The sequence below is a fragment of the Malaclemys terrapin genome, chromosome 1 (assembly GCF_027887155.1).
Source record: "Malaclemys terrapin pileata isolate rMalTer1 chromosome 1, rMalTer1.hap1, whole genome shotgun sequence".
In the NCBI taxonomy this organism is placed as follows: Eukaryota; Metazoa; Chordata; order Testudines; family Emydidae; genus Malaclemys; species Malaclemys terrapin.
In genome coordinates this window covers 290,680,423-290,699,820 of record NC_071505.1, presented here as the reverse complement: position 1 = coordinate 290,699,820, position 19,398 = coordinate 290,680,423, and the positions used below count along the sequence as shown (strand labels likewise).

Here is a 19,398-nt window from a genome sequence, read left to right as displayed (position 1 = left end):
GACTGACCCCCCACTTGGTAAGGCAACTCCCATCTTTTCATGTACTATGTATATATACCTGCTACTGTATGTTTCGCGCCATGCATCTGATGAAGTAGGTTCTAGCCCATGAAAGCTTATGCCCAAATACATTTGTTAGTCTCTAAGGTGCCACAAGGACTCCTCATTGTTTTTGCTGATACAGACTAACATGGCTACCACTCTGAAACCTGCAAAACCACTGTGGACTAGATTGTAGAGTCAACCATGAGCCCTAAGTAAGAGTCAGTGTGCAGTTGTGCTGCCTGAGAAGCAGACCAGAAATGAAACTGACTCAGTCACAATCTGGAGCCTACTTGACTCTTGCTCCAGGGGAAGCAAGCTGTGCTACTTCTAGACCTAGCAGCTTACTTCCCCCTGTACATCAGCTCAGCTGCGATGGCGAGCACATGGGTGGGGATGAGGGGCTGCAGAACCAAGGCTCCCCACTTCACCAACCTTGCCTGTCCTCCTATGCAGGAGTAGGGTGACCACATGTCCCATCTTATAGGGACAGTCCCAATTTTGTGGGCTTTTTCTTATATAGGCACCTATGACCCCTCACCCCATTCCGATTTTTCACACTTGCTGTCTGATCATCCTATGCAGAAGCAGCAACCCCACGGAGGCCACTCTCATTCCTACACACAGACCTACATTGTGGGTAGCCAATACAGGGGAGTAAGGGGTTCCTTGTGCCCTACTACTCCTTTGAGAGCATGAAAAGGGAATCCCAACCAAGCCCTGTATCTAGGCCTGAAGGTGGAATCAATGCAAAGGCTCCAGTTCAGGCAGAATGCGGCAGAAAACCTCAGGTAATCAGGCTGTTGTGAGGATATCATACTGCGGTCTGATCCCTGCACTGGCTGCCAGTCTGCTTCTCTTGCCAGTTCAAGGCCTTGGCCCTGATCTACAAAGCAATCAGCAACTGAAGACCAAGCTATATCATACACCACATCCTCGCCATGGCCCACTAAGACAGCTATACTCTGAAACAATGCAGAGTATGAAAGCCGTGACAAACACAAGAGTGGGAGGCAGAGGGAGTTCAGCTGTAGAATGACCTTCCGGAGGGGATTAGACTAATCCATAATATGATCACCTCTAGGGCATGCTGCAAGGAAAGCATTTCTCAGCATACCTGGAATGATTTTTACAAATGGTTATATGTATATATCTCAAGCAGAATTTCTTGTAACCTTGGAAGGGAAAGGAATGAAGACCTCATGAGGTCCTCTAGGAACTTGTTATGCAAATCCAATTCACCTGTGAAGAATTTAGATGCTCTAGTGATGGGAATGAGGGGTCAGAAAGAATTAAATGTCCTCACTTCATTACAGTTCAGTGGAAGAGCTACCATTCAATCAGATAGCATGGCTCTGGGTCCAACGTCTAATCAACCTGGATGGCTCGCTGCCTGATTGGCTAGGACTATGGGTGCTAATTAAGACTTGCAAATTCAGACTCAGGACCAACCAAAAAGTAACTCAAACCTACCTATCCCCAGCATTCCAGTAAAAAGGCAATTGTCCAGTCAGGACCAGCGGATAATACCCTGCAAGTGACAGCTCACATGTGCTCTCTGAACACCCTGCCTCTTGTCCATCTTCAAATAAGGCTGCCTAAAGACAGCCACATCTATAAACCCACCCACCACCAGAAAACAATGCCTTTCACCTGTATGTTAAACACTGTCAGAAATAAGGGCCATGGGAACAATGACCTTTGGAAAAGAACAAATGAATAATGGGGAAGAAGTCTTGCAATTTGTGAGGAGCTTTTACAAACAGAAGTTTTTATAAATTATGAACTTGTTCATAGTGTCCCTTTTAGCAATGCCACCATTTGAAGATAAGATTTATAAAGAAAAGTGGAATTCAACCGTAACTAACATAGAGCTTTGCAAATGTGACATTTTAAGCGCTCCTATCTCAAATGATACTGGGGCTGATTAATAAATGAGTTCTGTAGCACCCAGTTCTGTAGCATCCAGTTATATTTCTGGATGTCAGCTGACAATTTGCTGATAAAGCTTAAAAGAAAAGGAAAGGAAAAATGCAGCCAGTCAGAAACCAGGTTATTCATAAATATACAGTATATAATATTAAAAAGTATAAATTGCTTGGTAAAGTTCTCTGATTAACTGTAATATACAACATTTTCCCCTGAAAAGCAATTAAGTAGACCGTGTAATTAGTCAGCATTGTCACAGTTTCACCAACACCTGTTGCCAGATACAATAATTAAAATTTATAGCAATTATTAGGTATAATAGAAATAAAGTTAATGAAATAGAACACTGTCATGGGACCTCTTGCTTTGAAAACAAACATCTTTGTTATAACATGGTTTTGCATAAAGATATTTCATTTTCTTGACTGATTTATTAATTATACTGCATTGAAAAAATCTGCATGTCCTGCCAAGCCTCTCTCTGTTGTTTTACAAAGTTTCTTTTTGGTCGTTTTCAAAGAACAGCTGCTTACTTGGAATGTTTTTCCTGACTTCAAAAGCTAAAGCCAAACTTTTGAAACTGACAAGGAGATCGCTTTTCTGGTACCCATAGTTTATGTTGTCAAGAAACAAACAGTTGTCCAGTGAGAGTCCCCAGAAGCTGTTATTTTGTTTCCAAGAATACTGGGCTTAAAAATCCACACTGAAAAGAGATTCAAACACTGACATGAAAACAACAAAATTCAGAACACTCTAATTGCAGCCTGAATTAGATAAGCCTGTTTAGGAAAATCATTTGGAGATCCCTTGTTAGTTTCCTCATTGTCATGTAAATTTAGTCAGCTGATAATAAAATATTTATATACTACACACACAAAAACTATGTTAAAAACATTAAGATTGAATGGTCAGGCACTCAAATGTTAGGAAATGCCACAATTAAGGCTGCCTCTGCAACCTTAATTTGACTCCCCTCTTTAACTATAAAATCACATACTATTTTTTCCTCACAGGACCCCTAGTCTCATTCGGTGCACAGGATGGACAGTGCACAAATAACAAACAGCTATTCAGTGTTATCTTTTATCCTCAGTGTTCAATGTGTGGCCCTAGCCCTATTTAATCCATATTATTCAAACCCTGCTCTGAATACACAATTATTAATTTCCTCATGAACTCTTCTATGGCACTTATTGCTATAGAATCTGAGTGCTCCAGAAACATTAATGAAATTTATCTTCACATCACAACAACCCTGTGAGATGAGGAGGCGGCATTACCCCCATTTTACAGATGAAGAACTGAGGTACAGAGAGAATAGGTCAAAAGCATCACCTAATTTTGGATGCCCAAACAGAGATGCCTAGGACCTGATTTATTAGTGCACTTAGCAGCACATAGTACTATATATGTTCAAAGCTCCCATTGACTTCAGCTGAGGTTGTGAGCACTCAGTACTTCCACAAATCAGACCCCAGGGTCTCATGTTGTGTGCCCAGAAAATGAGGAACACACAATTAGTGATCACCAAGAAAAGTTTGGTTTAAGTGACTTGCTTATAGCATCACATAGAAATTCTGTGGCAGAGGTAGAGATAGAATCCAATCCTCAAGAGCAGCATTCAATTAATGATTTTTTCTCTTCATACAATCCACTGCCTCATTCACTTCCAATTTCTACAATAAATGAGGCAGAGGGCCTACCACACTCAGCCTCCTACACAACACAATCATGATTCGTCCTCAGAGCAGGTCCATCGTGTTCACTGAATGAGGCAGAGGTCCTGTGGAAAAAATATGTGATTATGTAACTGAAGACAGTCTCATAATGCACAGGTACCACAAGGGGGACAAATTAAGGATTCACAGACAACCTTCATTCCGGCATTTCCTAACTTTTGATTGTTTGACTTTGCAACATTACAAATGTTCTTTTAATGTAATTTGTGTGTATAAGAAAGAAGGTTGAAAGTGTCTCATTTGCACTGAAATCTTTAACTTACCAGATATGTCTGATATTGAATTGTCAATGTTAGCTCTGTTATGAAAAATTTATCGACTCTCTCTATAATACTATATTCAGAACTAAACCTGTGTTGAGTTTACTCTATAATTTCTATTCAGAATACACATAAGAGCAATATTCCTTAGAAAGTGATATGGACAGGAGTACAGAAGCACCAATAAATACTACACTTATTAGTGGTGAGCGACTGAGGCTAAGGAGCGTTCTTAGGGTTCTGTGGGTTATTATGGTTCTTTGTCTGAAAACTCTCTCTCCACTTAACCAACCTCCTAAATTCAAGAGTCCTAAATAAGGCAGACTTCACAACTTCGAGGGAAAGAGAAGTTTGGAAGGGATGGGGAATGAGAATTTCACTTAATTCTATTCTGCATGGAATTCCAAAGCAAGGCACATCATGAATTTATCTGTATTACCAATGTCTATGCACAAATGCAATAGGAATCAGGATGTTATTGACATTAGCTAAATGGAAATCTTAACTTGCTGGCATCACATATTTAGTGGGATGATTCTGATCACTGTAGATAGTGTATGTAGAAGAGATAAAAAGGAAAGAAAAACTGGAGGAATAGCACTGTATTGCTGAAATAATTATGAGCTACAATTACACAAAGAAGAAAAACACTCGTGGACATCTGCTTCAGATCAGCAGGTCTGGAGGGAACGAAATATTACTGGACCAATTCTCAAAAGTTTTTAAGCTGCAAGACACTAACTGAGAGAATTTTTTTACCTACAAGCTAACAAATACAGCTAACCAGGAACCAAAGAATACAAACAATTTAAGACCTAGTCTACATTGGCAGCGCTTTAACATGCCTTGTGTGGTCACGGCGCGGCGCTGGGAGAGAACTCTCCCAGCACTTTAAAAAAATACACCTCAATGAGGGGCGTAGCTCCCAGCGCTGGGGCACTGTTTACACTGGCGCTTTACGGCACTGCAACTTGTTGCGCTCAGGGCAGTGTTTTTTCACCCCCCTGAGCGACAAAGTTGCAGTGCTGTTAAATGCCAGTGTAGAAAAAGCCCTAAGTTACACATAAGACAATTCATGTGCCAGAAAGCAGATACACCAACAAGAAGGAAGACATCCTGGATCTACTGATAAGGAGAAAATCACTGAGTACATGTGAATAACAGGGAAGCATGGAACCAGTGACTGTGCACTAACTGAATTTAGCATAGAAATAAATGGATTCACAGAATACAGAAGTACATGGGTGTCAAATTTCAGGCATGACCATTTTAGCAAATTAAAAAAAACAAGCCAGTAAGATGTAATGGGAAGAAGTGGCATTGAAGATTTCTTGGTTACTCCTAGAGTGACCAGATAGCAAGTGTAAAAAATCGGGACGGGGGTGGGAGGTAATAGGTGCCTATATGAGAAAAAGCCCCTATAAAATCGGGACATCTGGTCACCCTAGATACTCCTAAAAGACATCATACCCACTACATTATCTTTGATAAAAAGACTGTGGAGTACAAGAAATGGCCAACATGGTATTACAAAGGGCAGCTCAAGCAATATCAGATTTTTAAAAATGTTTTGGAAACAAACAAGGGAGACAACAAAGCAAAGACTTAATCATGTAGGACTTATAAAGAAAGTACAGGCAAGCAAACTACCAAAATGAGCTTGTTAGCCAAATAAATTAAAGGGGATTAACTGCGGCTTTTACAGGTATACAATATCAGGGGTGAGGCGGAAATACTGCAATACTAAAAAGAGAGTCAATCCATAGATAAATTAGGAAGATTAATTTAATGACTAGTTGAGATATCCTTTTATGAAATTTCCCTTCAATGAGATTAAAAATATATATATTTGAATGATTAGAAAGGAAGGAAGACTCTGTAAATATAAATTAAGAACAGGTGAAACCGATGAAAGAATATTTGAATATATACACATAAAACTGTCCAGATTATATGCATTCTAGAATCCAAAGGACATTAGGAAACAAATTACTCTACCATTAAGAATTAGATCTAAAAATCATGTAGAAATAGAGATGTAACCGAAAACTAAAATAAAATAGAAGTAATATTAATTTTCAAAAAGGGAAAAAAGATCGATCCTGGCAATTACATTGATGTAAATGTAACAGCCAGTCCTAGCTAACTAATAGAACATTAAGAAGCAAAAAACAAAGGTATTTAGCTAGTGGAGAATGGACTACAAGCGTTGAAATCACAGAATCATAGAGTGTAGGAGAAATACATGAGTTAATAAAAAATAATTCTTGCTAGAAAAAACTTACTCTTTTTTATTAAATACGTACAATATTTGCTCTTAACACAGTAGATGCAATATATTTTAATTCTGATTAAGCACTAGATACTGTCTCCTAAAATCGTACTTCAAAAACTTCATGAATGACCGAAAACTATCTGAATGACTAGGGAAATTAAATGGGAAATGATAAATAGCAGTGACAGTGGAGGTCAGCTACACCATCACTAACTTCTGTGATATATGTAACCCTCAAGGAGATTACCTAGATTCCAGGGTCTCTGTGTGCTGGTGGCTTCCCAAGCTGCCCTGGTGACCCTGCCAGGAAGGAGCAAGGGGAATGGAGGCACTGCCAAATAAATTCATATAGGAAGAAAAAGAAGTTGCACCCTACTGAGTGGGTAGCAGGATTCAGATGAACCCAGGATTGTCAATCAAAACGCGTAAGGAGATTGGCACTAAAGGGGGTAACCAGGTGGATAAGGGGGTGCTACACTGGAGGTACTGTTGGGATCCCGTCTTTTAAACTCAGACCTTAAATTTACCCTTGCTGATTTCCCAGGGAAATTGAGTAAATTTCCAGTATGGATTACCAGAAGAGGCTTGTAACTTGGTGTGAGCTGGAGGGAGCCGACCCTGAAAACCACTTCATACTCACTAATGTACCCAAGTTAGACAAATCAAAGATGAGACTGAACCCTGCAAGCAGGCCTGGAGCTCACCAGCCCCCTTCCCCCAGCCAGTTCTACTAGGGTTACCATTCGTCCGGATTCCCCTGGACATGTCCGGATTTTTGAGCTAAAAATAGCGTCCGGGGGGAATTTGTAAATGTCCGGATTTCTCCCCCGCCATACAGAGCGCGCGTGGCTAACAGGGCAGCCGGACGGATGGTGCCACTTACATGAGGCTCCGAAAGCCAGAGAGAGCCCCCCTCCTCTCCCCTGCGGCAGAGATCACTCCCTCCCTCCCACCCTGCATTTGCAGATCGCCTCCGGCAGTCTGGAGCTGCTCCCCCGCCAGCCAGCCTGCCGGGACGAGCGTGCCGGGACAAACGGCTCAGGCCGTTCCTGAGCAAGTTCACAGAGACATTAGGCGAAGGCCAACAACAAGGGGGCCATGGGGTTGGAGAAGGGGCAGGGAGGTTCTGGAGGGGGCAGTCAAGAGATGGGGGGGGTCAGGAGTTCGGGGGGGTGCTTTCTGGGGGAAGGTGTGGATAAGGTTTTGGGCAGTCAGGGTACAGCTAGGGGGTAGGGTCCTGGGGGGCAGTTAGGGGGGGGTCTTAGGAGGGGGCAGTTAGGGGATAAGGAACAGAGAGGCTTAGGTAGGGGGTGGAGTTCTGGGGGGCAGTTAGGAGCAGGGGTCCCAGGAGGGAGCAGTCAGGGGACAAGGAGTGGGGGGGAGGGTTGGGGATTCTGAGGGGGGCGGGAAGTGGGAGGGGCAGGGGCGGGGCTAGGGCAGGATGGGGGTGGGGCTAGGGTGGGGCTCCTCCCATCCTCTTTTTTGCTTGCTGAAATATGGTAACCCTAGTTCTACCCTTTCCCTGACTGGCCCAAACTGCTCCAAAAATGGCTTCTCCCCTCTCCTGAGTTCCCAGGGAAGGGCACCTCACTCCCTATTGGTTGCCGAGCAGACTCTGAGTCTCCCCTTGGCTCTCCTTTCCTACCAGTGACAGTGTGCCTCTCCCTGAGCTACCTGCACATAGAGCCCCAAGAATCTAGGCAATCTCCTTGGGGTTTACATATATATTCATATCATTGTCCCTGGACAGTTTCACCCTCCTGGATGCCTTCAGATGGTGAACACTAAAGGACAGGGACCTGACTCTGGCTTTAGCACAGTTTACCGGCTATACAGCATGGAGTACAGATACTCCACAGTACAGATAACAGGAACAGAATTCTACAGGTAGTTAGGTAACAGACAACTTAAAACCTATTTCTGAATAATATATTGTGCAATAACCGATTACCGTATTTCCATTATTATACAGCAGCAAGATTTTCCTGGGCAGTTAACAATTTTGTAATTAAAGGTCTAACCATTATTATAAAGAGTATTTAGACCATATTTTTCTTCCCAGTGAAAAAGCAATACCAAAGCTTGTGTGTAAATGGCATATATATTCCATAAGGACACATTTGCACTTAATTTACTGCCACATTCCAGGAAACAAGGTAGACATATCACTGCTTTTCACAGAAGTTACAGTGAAAAGCCAATACATGATAAAATAAAACTGAATATTTTCAAGGTTATTATAGAAATTATCTATTATACTAGATAATTCCTGCACTCTAGTTTAACACTGAACCTTTAGTCCCATCCCAGTTTTTATTTATGTTGGATTTTAGCTCTTTAATTATCAAATTATGAAAAACATATAAATGATTTTTTATCCATTATGTGACCAGTGAAGAAGCATATTTTACCCTCCCTGCCTGCACTACAATATCAGTCAGCAGCAAGAGAGCAGCAAATCAGACAGAAACTGGGAAGAAATAAGGTCATGGACCCAACTAAGGAATTAACTGTTGTTCCAGATTTTTGCCGATGACAATATTTCTATTTTTTCCTCTTTTCTTTCAAAGGAATGCTATATCAATTCTGAGAACCGAAGAAAGAAAATGTTGCACTTTTGCTCCACATCATTTTTGAAGTGCAAATCAAAGTAATCTCATCTTCTCTCAAAAACCTTACACTCAGGCGAGCACATATGGAGGGAGGGGAGAGGGGGAGGTATTTGTAGCAGCAGGAACCTTTTATATTGAGATGAACTAGAAAATAATGTCCAGAGTGTGAATAATATGTGTCATATTGTTAGCATTTATTCTGACCAACATAAATGTTCCTTTCTATAGCAATGAGTAGGTTTCTTCTTACTCCATAGCATTTTCAGTACTATTACCTGCCTATAGACTTTTAAGTTTTTATTAGCTTATAGGACATTGTAAGGAAAAATATGTTGACTTTACCTTCACAAGACAGGCCATGAGAAGTAACTCCAGAGAGGCTCTCTCTGCACACATTACAGAAGGTAGGTCGGGCATGGGAGCAGGCGTACCAGTTATGCATCCCTGAGAAATGTTCCACATTAAACTGTGCGGTCTAGTAAAGGAGAAGTTAAGACAAATTTGCAAGTACAGAACACAGCTATAGAAACTGAAAGTACTTAGGAGTTCCATATTTATGCTGGAAAATTCAATGCGGAGAAGTACATTGAAAGGAGACTAAAAGCTCTCTGTCTCAAAACCCCAGAACAAGAGCATAATAGCATGAATTGTACTAGTAAAATAAAGATTTAACAAAAACTGCATTTTAACCTTACAGGTTTTTCACACTCCACAAGACTGTATGTCTTGGGTTCTGTGTACTGTAGAGCTTGGTATATTAAATCAATATGTATCCTGAAAGAACAACAACATGCACTGAAAGGGATATTATCTTACCTCATAATGTTCTCTAGACTGTACAGACTTCAGTGAGCTGATCCAGTCCTCCATCTCTTTTCTGTTCTCAGCACACAATATTAGCCTCCGGAATGGAGTGATTATCTGAAAGAGACTTCTCAATTTAATGATTCTGAATATTATAGATAGGAGAGATCATTACAGAAAGTAACATCTGACAAGCCAATTTTTCTTCTCTCTGATGATGCAAGTGAAATGCACACCCTAAAACTGTATGATAATCAAAACCTTGAATATCAATGAGTTGTGTGCTGTTTTTTAATCACTGTTTTAAAATGGTAAAGTGAACTTTTCTCAATTTAAATTCCCAGGATTTATATCAGGCTTTCATATGGGCTTTAAAAAAAATTATTATTTATGTCTCTTTTTCAGCTCTTTATCCATATGTAAATGTAAAACTCCCTGCAAAGCTCTAAAATGGCTAATAAATCTTTCCATAAATTATTTTAAACAGATGTCAGTTCTGTTTCATAACAACATTATAGCAACTGCAAAGTCTATAATTACTGTAGACGAAGACAAATCATACTGATAAACAAAAGCTGGAGATTCATAAACATTCTGCGCATTTCTCATTCCTACATTGGTGATGACATTGTATTTACATAATTGTTGTAATCAAATATAAAAACTTGATTTATGAGTTAATATAGGATTACACCTACACAAGCTGTACAATCAAAAGACACAGAGCAAAAAACAAACAGCTCAAACCCTATGCAATGGTGCCTATGCAGTGCTTCGGTGCACTCTTGGAACAGGTTGATGTTGTGCGGGGTTCAGTAGTCCGGATTTAGATCTTAGACACTGTATTCATCTTGAAATCTGAAGACTGCTGAATCTTGGAGATTCAGAGTAAAGGTGTTTTTTTTCTTTCCCCACTAGTAGATAAACAATTAAAAATAACAGTAAGGCACCAAAAACTATCAGCCAACTCCCACAGAAATTATTTTGAGCACCGCACTAAAATAGATATTGTAGTTGCTTTGAGAACAACGAAGGAATCTAAAATAAAAATTTAAGTAATCAAAGGAAGAGTCATTTGCTTCTTCTGCAAAAATTAAAAACTAAAACTAAAATCTTGTTCAGTCTGAACATGTATTTCATTGTTCATACTGCCTACATTTGGAAATTATCTAAGTAAAGTAACAGCATAAACCACAAGAAAACTGTTAATTTTCTCTCATGGTGTTATAAGGTTCTTGTAACATTTACAATACATACATTATTAGTAAGTAATTATTTACAACTGTTTTTACTCACCCGGTGACCACGAGATAGCCTCTGCTCCTGGTTTGTGCTATGCAGTTCTTCATTAAACTGAACTGCACTTTAATATATCTGACAAGCAACCTAACTGAAATACAGCAGACTACAAGTCACATGGAAGGGCAGCAAAAACCTTTGAGCTTTTTTTTTTTTTTTTTAATGTACAAGCTGCACATGAAACTGAAGGACTCCACTCTGTTTTCTATTTCCTTCAGTCTTCCCCACCCTTTTTTTGATAAGACTTATTAACATCTGTCCACTTCTCTTCCTGAATAACAGTTAATGCAAAGAGCAATGCTTCTCTCATTAGTTAGGAGCCAAATGGATGCTTTATTACTTCAAAATGTTTTTCTGACAGCTCATCAAATGAAGCACAAAGAAGCCATTAAACCATAATATAACCCCGGTTCCAATAACAAGCACCAGGCTTCATCGAACTCATAGATATTATATGTACAAATACTTCCCCCAGTCTTTATTTCCCAATATACTGTATGATATCATAATAAAGATATGCATTTATAGCTTTAAAGGAAGGACAAGGCTGCCTTAGTCACACAGCTAGGTCAGAGCATTTCATGTCAATTCCTTCCTTCTGACTACCAACAGAAAGTGTAGTGAAACACATTTAATGCAAAAATACATTTAACTACCTTTGCTCCTTAAAGTTCTTCTTGAAAAACTCTTGATAATCTTTCCAAAAAAACACAGATCAAATACATATATCACTGATGTCTTATCTTTAGTAATATCATTCACATAGAATCCCTTAAGTGAAAAAGTCGAAAAGTCTCTTTGCCAAAATAACTCAAAATTCCTATAGCAATACTGTTTTTATTTAATATTTGTTCATATAACTTACAGCAGGCTGTAGCAGAGTCATTAAGTTATACAATTGATGGCTACATATGAATGTTAGATAAATTATTATTAGAGCTATTAAAATAAACACACTGGAAAGTTGGAAGAGCCCCACATATTTGTAGATACAGGACGTAAAAGGCTATGAAGACTAATCTACTTATATTCTTTCTGCTTCACACACTTCCAACAACAAGCTTCAAGGAACAGCCAGTCTGGTTATTGTAAGGGAGCCAGACATACAAAACAAAAAGACAACCTGATGTTATATGAAATAAAAATACCTATGCTGGAATAACATTAAGTTTCTGACCTCAAACCAAGAGAAGCAATGAAGCTATGAATTCAGGTTCTCTCTATCCTTAAGGGGTTTCCTGAGTTGAGAATGATCTTATGTACCATACAATAGGCCATCCTTCTCTTCTCCATTTACACTGAAGGCTATAGGCGCCGACTTCCACTGTTCCTGGTGGGTGCTCGACCCCGCCCCTGGCCCCACCCCTGCACCGCCCCCATTCCACCCCTTCCCCAAAGTCCCCACCCCTGCCCCGCCTCCTCCCCTGAGTGGGTTGCATCCCCGCTCCTCCCCCCTCCCTCCTGGAAAGTCCTAAGCGCTGGAAAGTAGGCAGAGGAGTGTGGACGCGACGCACTCGGGGGGGGGGGGAGAAGGGGGGAAGAGGAGGGGAACTTGACTGCCGGTGGGTGCAGAGCACCCACTAATTTTTCCCCGTGGATGCTCCAGCCCCAGAGCACTCACAGAGTCAGCGCCTACGCTGAAGACCCCTCTATATGGTAATATTCACAAAAGGTAAGCTGAATCAACTACATTTGACTGAATTTAAAGTGCATTAAACCGCCGTGTGGATGCTTTAATTCAGAAATAAAGTGCTCTTAGTTCACTTTAAAGTGAACTAGAGCCATTTTACTTCTGAAGGAGAGCATCTACACAGCTGTTAAATGTGCTTTAAAATAATGCACTCTAAATTCACACCTCTAGTTAATTTGGCTTAATCTTCCTGAATGTCCCCATGTAGGCATGTCATGAGTAATGTCACATGGTCCCATGGCTAAATACGTAAAATTAGCATATGGTGCTTACACTTAAAAAGTTTCTTACTTTGTGAGTGTGCACACTGTAAATGTCTGCGGGTTTCTAATTCAAAGTAAGCAACTTAAGAATTTGTTGAAACATACATGGTTAAAATGTATCCCAGCACAGATGACTCACCCATGGTTCTCCATACCTCCTAAGCTCTTAAACAGAAGGCTTAAGTGGGGCTTAAATAGTGTGTTAATCCTTTGTTAGATTTCATTACTCTGTTGTAACTTTTACCCATGGTATAAAAAATCCTTTTCCTATCTTTTTGGGAACCACAAAAATCAAGAATGCCCTATTTTAGTCTTGTTAGGACATGATTCATTCACTACAAATATCACAGGTTTTCATGAAGCAACACAAAATTCACATAAAAACAATTTCAGTAAAATATTAGGGCTATCCAATCAGGCCTAAAGAGTTTGAAACAGGCAGAAGAAACCTTCTACAAGATCCTCCCAACCACATCTGCTATCCACGAACATATATATAATGTATACATACAAATACATTATCTCATCAATGGCTTTTTTCCAATGGTATTGCACTCCAACATCATATTTAGTTTCCTTTCTATTGTTACTCAATTCTTACTCCACAGATGGGCATCCCTACCCAATTTGTATTTGTATGTTTTTTCTCATCTCCCTGGAATTGGAAGAGAAAAGGTACGAAAAATGGCAACAAAAATGATTAGGGAAATGGAACAGCCTCCATAGGAGGAGAGAGAGACTCATAGACTTTAAAGCCGAAAGGAGCCATCATGATCATCTAGTCTGACTTGCACATTGCCGACCACAGAACCTTGCCCACCCACTCCTATAATAGACCCATAACCTCTGGCTATATTACTGAAGTCCTCAAATCATGATTTAAAGACTTCAAGTTACAGAGATTCCGATATTTACACTAGTTTAAAACAGCAGGTGACCTGTGCATCATGCTGCAGAGGAAGGCAAAAGCCCACAGGGTCTCTGCCTATCTGAGAGGGGGGGAAATTCCTTCCCGACTCTAAATATGGTGATCAGTTGGACACTGAGCATGTCAGCAAGACCCACCAGCCAGATACCTGGGAAAGAATTCTCTGTAATAATTCAGAGTCCACCCCGTCTAGTGTCCCATCTCCAGCCACTGGGGATATTTGCTACACGCCACTGTAGTCTCACCATACCATCCCCTCCATAAACTTATCAAGCTCAGTCTTGAAGCTAGTTAGGTTTTTTGCCCCCACTGCTTCCCTTAGACAACTGTTCCAGAACTTCACTCCTCTGTTGATTAGAACCATTCGTCTAATTTCAAGCCTAAAATTATTGATGGCCAGTTTATATCCATTTATTCATGTGTCAGCATTAGCACTCAACTTAAATAACTCCTCTCCCTCCGTTTTTTATCCCTTTGATGTATATATAGAGAGGAATCATATTTCCCCTCAGCCTTCACTTGGTTAGGCTAAACAAGTCAAGCTCTTTGAGTCTTTTCTCCATTGCTCTGATCATTCTTGTAGCCCTTCTCTGCACCTGTTCCAGTTTGAACTCATCTTTCTTAGACATTAGTCTTTTTCATGGCCCCAACACATTGGCTGGAAAAAGGGGTAAACAGTTAGGTGGCAAAATTTGCAGATGATACAAAACTACTCAAGATAGTTAAGTCCCAAGCAGACTGCAAAGAGCTACAAAAGGATCTCTCACAACTGGGTGACCGGGTAACAAAATGGCAGATGAAATTCAATGTTGATAAATGCAAAGTAATGCACATTGGGAAACATAATCCCACCTATACATATAAAATGATGGGGTCTAAATTACCTATTACCACTCAAGAAAGAGATCTTGGATTCATTGTGGATAGTTCTCTGAAAACATCCACTCAATATGCAGTGGCAGTCAAAAAAGCAAACAGAATGCTGGGAATCATTAACAAAGGGATAGAAAATATCATATTGCCTCTATATAAATGCGTGGTATGCCCACATCTTGAATTCTGCATGTACCTGTGGTTGCCCCTTCTCAAAAAAAGATATATTGGACTTGGAAAAGGTTCAGAAAAGGGCAACAAAAATGATTAGGGGTATGGAACAGCTTCCTTATGAGGAGTGATTAATAAGACTAGGACTTTTCAGCTTGGAAAAGAGATGACTAAGGGGGAATATGATTGAGGTCTATAAAATCATGACTGGTGTGGAGTAAGTAAATAAGGAAGTGTTATTTACTCCTTCTCATAATACAAGGAACTAGGGATCACCAAATGAAATTAATAGGCAGCAGGTTAAAAACAAACACAAGGAAATATTTTTTCACACAATGCACAGTCAGTCTCTGGAACTCTTTGCCAGAGGAAGTTGTGAAGTCCAAGACTATAACAGGGTTCAAAAAGAACTAGATAAATTCATGGAGGATAGGTCGATCAATGGCTATTAGCCAGGATGGGCAGGGATGGTGTCCCTAGCATCTGTTTGCCAGAACCTGGGAATGGGCGACAGGGGATGGATCACTTGATGATTACTTGTTCTGTTCATTCCCTGTGGGGCACCTGGCATTGGCCACTGTCAGAAGACAGGATACTGGGCTAGATGGACTTTGGTCCGACCCAGTATGACCATTCTTATGTTCTTATTGTTAATCCCTAAATTCATGGCTTTCCACTTTGCACTATTAAATTTCATCCCATTTCTATACTCCAGTTTTCAAGATTGTCCAGATCTTCCTGAATGATATTCCGGTCCTCCTCATATTGGAAATACCTCCCAACTTTGTCTCATCCACAAATTTTGTTAGCACACTACCACTTTTTGTGCCCAGGTCAGTAATGAAAATGTTAAATGAGATTGGTCCTAAAACCAATCCTTGAGAAACTCCACTAGTAACCTCCCTCCAGCCTGATAGTTCCACTTTCAGTATAACCTGTTGTAATCTCCCCTTTTACCAGTTCCTTACCCATATTTCATATTAATCCACATCTTCTCCAATTTAACTAATAATTTCCAGTGTGGAACTGTATCAAAAGCCTTACTGAAATCTACTGCATTTCCTTTGTCTAAAAAATCTTCTCAGAGAAAAAGATCAGGTTCGTCTGGCATGATCCAGTTTTATAAAACCATGTTATATTTTATACCAAATCCTGTTGACCTCTAGGTCCTTAACAACTTTCTCTTTAAAAATTTCTTTCAAGACCTCAATATGATTGAGATCAAACAGGCCTGTTGTTTCCTGGATCACTTTTTTCTCCTTTCTTAAAATTGGGTATTATATTAGCAATTCTCCAGTAATAGGGTACAACCCCCGACTTATTGTATTCATTAAAAATCCTTGCTAATGGACTTGCAATTTCATACGAGAGTTCCTTTAGTATTCTTGGATGGAGATTATCCAGATACCCCAATTTGGTCCCATGAAGCTGTTTGAGTTTGACTTCCACCTCGATGTGATAATTTCTATTTGCATATCCTCATTTCCATTCCTGCCACTACCCCTAAACTCCTCATTACCCTTATTGAAAACTGAGGCAAAGTATACATTTAGGTCAAACTCAAATCACCACAAGGGCCACATGAGGACTAGTACATTGGCCTGAGGGCCGCATCACTGACACATTTTCATATAAAGGTACAAAAACCACCATCCCCACTGCCCCCAGCCCCACCCTCACTCCACCCCTTCCATGAGGCCCCAACCTTACGCCACCCCTTCCCCGCCCCCATTCCAACCCCTTCCCCAAAGTCCCCACCCCAACTCCACCCCCTCCCTGCCCCTATTCCAACTCCTTGTATGTAAAACACTGCCTAGAATATTTATGCACTTCCACAAAATACAATATGTGATATTGTAATTGTATTGTCAATATTGCAATGAGAATGCTGACTCATTTGCAGGTCTTCTGGAATTTTGAATCTGCTTTGCAGCTTCCCTCCTTGCTGTAATCATACTCACAACTAATTTTTATTGTCTCAGCATATCCTGTCTTATAGTGACCCTAATACCATAAAACCACCATTAGGAACTGCCATCATTGTTTTGAAACAGGTATATCAGCAGCGCTGACTGATATCATCATCAATCATAGGCAAAGGGAAAAAACAATTCAGAAAGCACAAACACAGCATATGCTAATTAAGAAAAATAACAGTGTAAACAGCTCACAGGGGGAGACAGTAGTCATGGCAAAACACTCAACTTCCGGGAACATGATATTTACACTGAAAAACTTTACAGTGCTTTAAATTACTACTCGCAGGCATTACACTACTATCACTTGACATGGCCAATCTTAAATTTGTTTAGTATTCACTGTAGCACACTGATCACAATTAGCCTGTTTGTTATTTATATGGCTGTCATAGTTATCACTCTAATTTAGCTGCAATCCATTATTAAATGGATGCTTAAAGTGTTACCATTATATTTAATATTTTCTATTTGTACTAGGCAGATGGAGAAAACACATATTCATCATTCAGCTCACTGTTACTGGACTAGCTGCACACTGTCCTTTCTTGGGAGTTTCTTTGAGTGCATCCTCTACAGGCATGAGGCCTTAAGCCTTTATGTATTCTGGAATTGTCCTGAAATGAAATTCCACAATTTGTCCATCCTCAGATCAAGACCTGGATTACAGCCCCCTGGTTACCAACTGTGATTCAGTTAGCAGGTCCAACAGGGACTGGATCCTGCCAGGATTTCACTTTGAAAGGCTGTTATGGCATATGTTTGCAGCAATACAGAAACAGCTTCTTCAAAACAAAGCCATGATTTATTTTGCCCAGAAGGTACACAGCACTTAGAAACACAGATTTTAAATAACTAAAGAGTCCTACACACACACACATTTCCTCTGCTAAGCTTAGCCTTTTCATCTGTAGCTCAGGCGGATCTGGCTTATTCCCCATCTTTGAGTGGGGAGAAACAGCAGACACTGCTTGCACCCAGGTTCCTCTCTGCAGAGGTGGATTAAGGTTTCCTGGGGCCCTGAGCCAGAGTAAGTGGGGGCACCCACCCCCGTTCCATCCCTTCTGCCTGTGGCCTTGCTTGCAGCCTCACCCCTTTCTGCCCTTCCCCAGGGCCCATCCCTGTTCCACCCAGGGTCCCCCCCAATTCTCCCCCCACTGCAGGCTCACAACCCCTTTTGCTCCTTTTTGCCCCCTCCCCACTGCAGCCCCAAGACCGGAGAAGCTCTGTCCCTGCACTATGGCCCCGGGGCCACATTGGGGAGTGAGAGCTCCTCCCGTCCCAGGGCTGCAGCGGGGGTCTGGGTGCTGGGACTTCCCCTACCATCCCCCATGCTTCTGCCAGGGACGGAAGGGTGCTGGAGCTTGTCCTGCCACTCCATAGCTTCTGTCGGGGAAGGGGATGGATGCTGCGGGGGCGGGAGGGGGGGGAGAGGGCTTTCCCCATCCCACAACTACTACCAAGGACAGGAGCTGCTGGGGGAGCTTCCCCCGTCCCACGGCTGCTGCCGCATATCGGGGTTGGGATGTGGGGTCTTCCCCCGCCCATCTGCCAGGCGGCCGGGGCTCCGGGCTTCTGCCTCCATCAGCAGATTTTTTCCAGGTCCCTGCAGTTGGCTGGGGCCCCTGAGGTCCACTGGCTAATCCGCCACTGCCTCTGTCTTGGTTTCTCAGCCACCCTGTCAGCCTTTTCACTGACACTTTCTGCCCAACCTCTGACCAAATCCCCCCTCTCTGTCTTTAACAGATCAATGTTTTTGATCTCCAGATTCTCAGCCTTGGCAAACAGCCCTGTTGCCACAGTCTCGGCTGAAGAATCCCTCTTCACATCTATAAACTTTCCTATTGTTTGAAGGAATGTGTCTTACCTAGGTCATTGTTTTACCTTTCCTGGGTTCCTTGATAAAATAATCCCCCTCTACAGCCTCCTTTGATTTAACTCTATGCACTCAGGCAGGTAACAATACCAAATTGAAGGGGGAAACAGAATCATTATAATATTTTTTAAAAAGTAATACAGACATTTTTCCAGTTAGTCACACAGCCCTTTTGGATTTGTAAAAGTAAATCATTGTACAGAGTTTGCACACAGTATTGGATACATAAAAGCAACAATTGTACCCATGGTAGTCACAAAAGCACAGAAACATCCCACTGACTTTTTCATTCTATTAGGGTACAATAATTCAGGGAAAAAATATTTGGAACACATTAAAAGCCAAAAGTAGGCACTGGAAATGCTATTACAATAAACTGTATCTCTGTTTCTCCACTCTAGGGTAAAGTTTCCCAAAGTTCCTAAAAGATTAGCCCCAAGCAGCTTAGGAGCCTTAACTGAGAAGCAGGAAGCCTAATGGTTAGAACAGGAGATCTGAAAATGAGGACTCTTGGGTTCGCTAACTTGCTGAATGACCTTGAAGACTGAGTCATAAGTATAAATTTCCCATTTTGAAAAAATATTGAAAAAATGTTTTGAGATTGTTAAAATGTCCTGTTTTGAAATTTTCTTACCAAAAAGTTTCCTTCTCAGTTCGAAAC

The 19,398-nt window shown here is 41.0% G+C and overlaps 1 protein-coding gene across 1 annotated transcript in view; it reads right to left on the bottom strand.

Annotated features, from left to right (window-relative positions):
• Positions 1–19,398, bottom strand: part of DGKH (diacylglycerol kinase eta) — a 266,884-nt gene that overhangs the window by 82,205 nt on the left and 165,281 nt on the right. Inside the window, exons 5-6 of the mRNA XM_054013968.1 lie at positions 9,674–9,778; positions 9,200–9,332 (exon numbers count right to left, since the gene is read on the bottom strand). Coding sequence (XP_053869943.1) covers positions 9,200–9,332; positions 9,674–9,778 — 238 coding nt within the window. The remainder of the gene's footprint in view (positions 1–9,199; positions 9,333–9,673; positions 9,779–19,398) is intronic.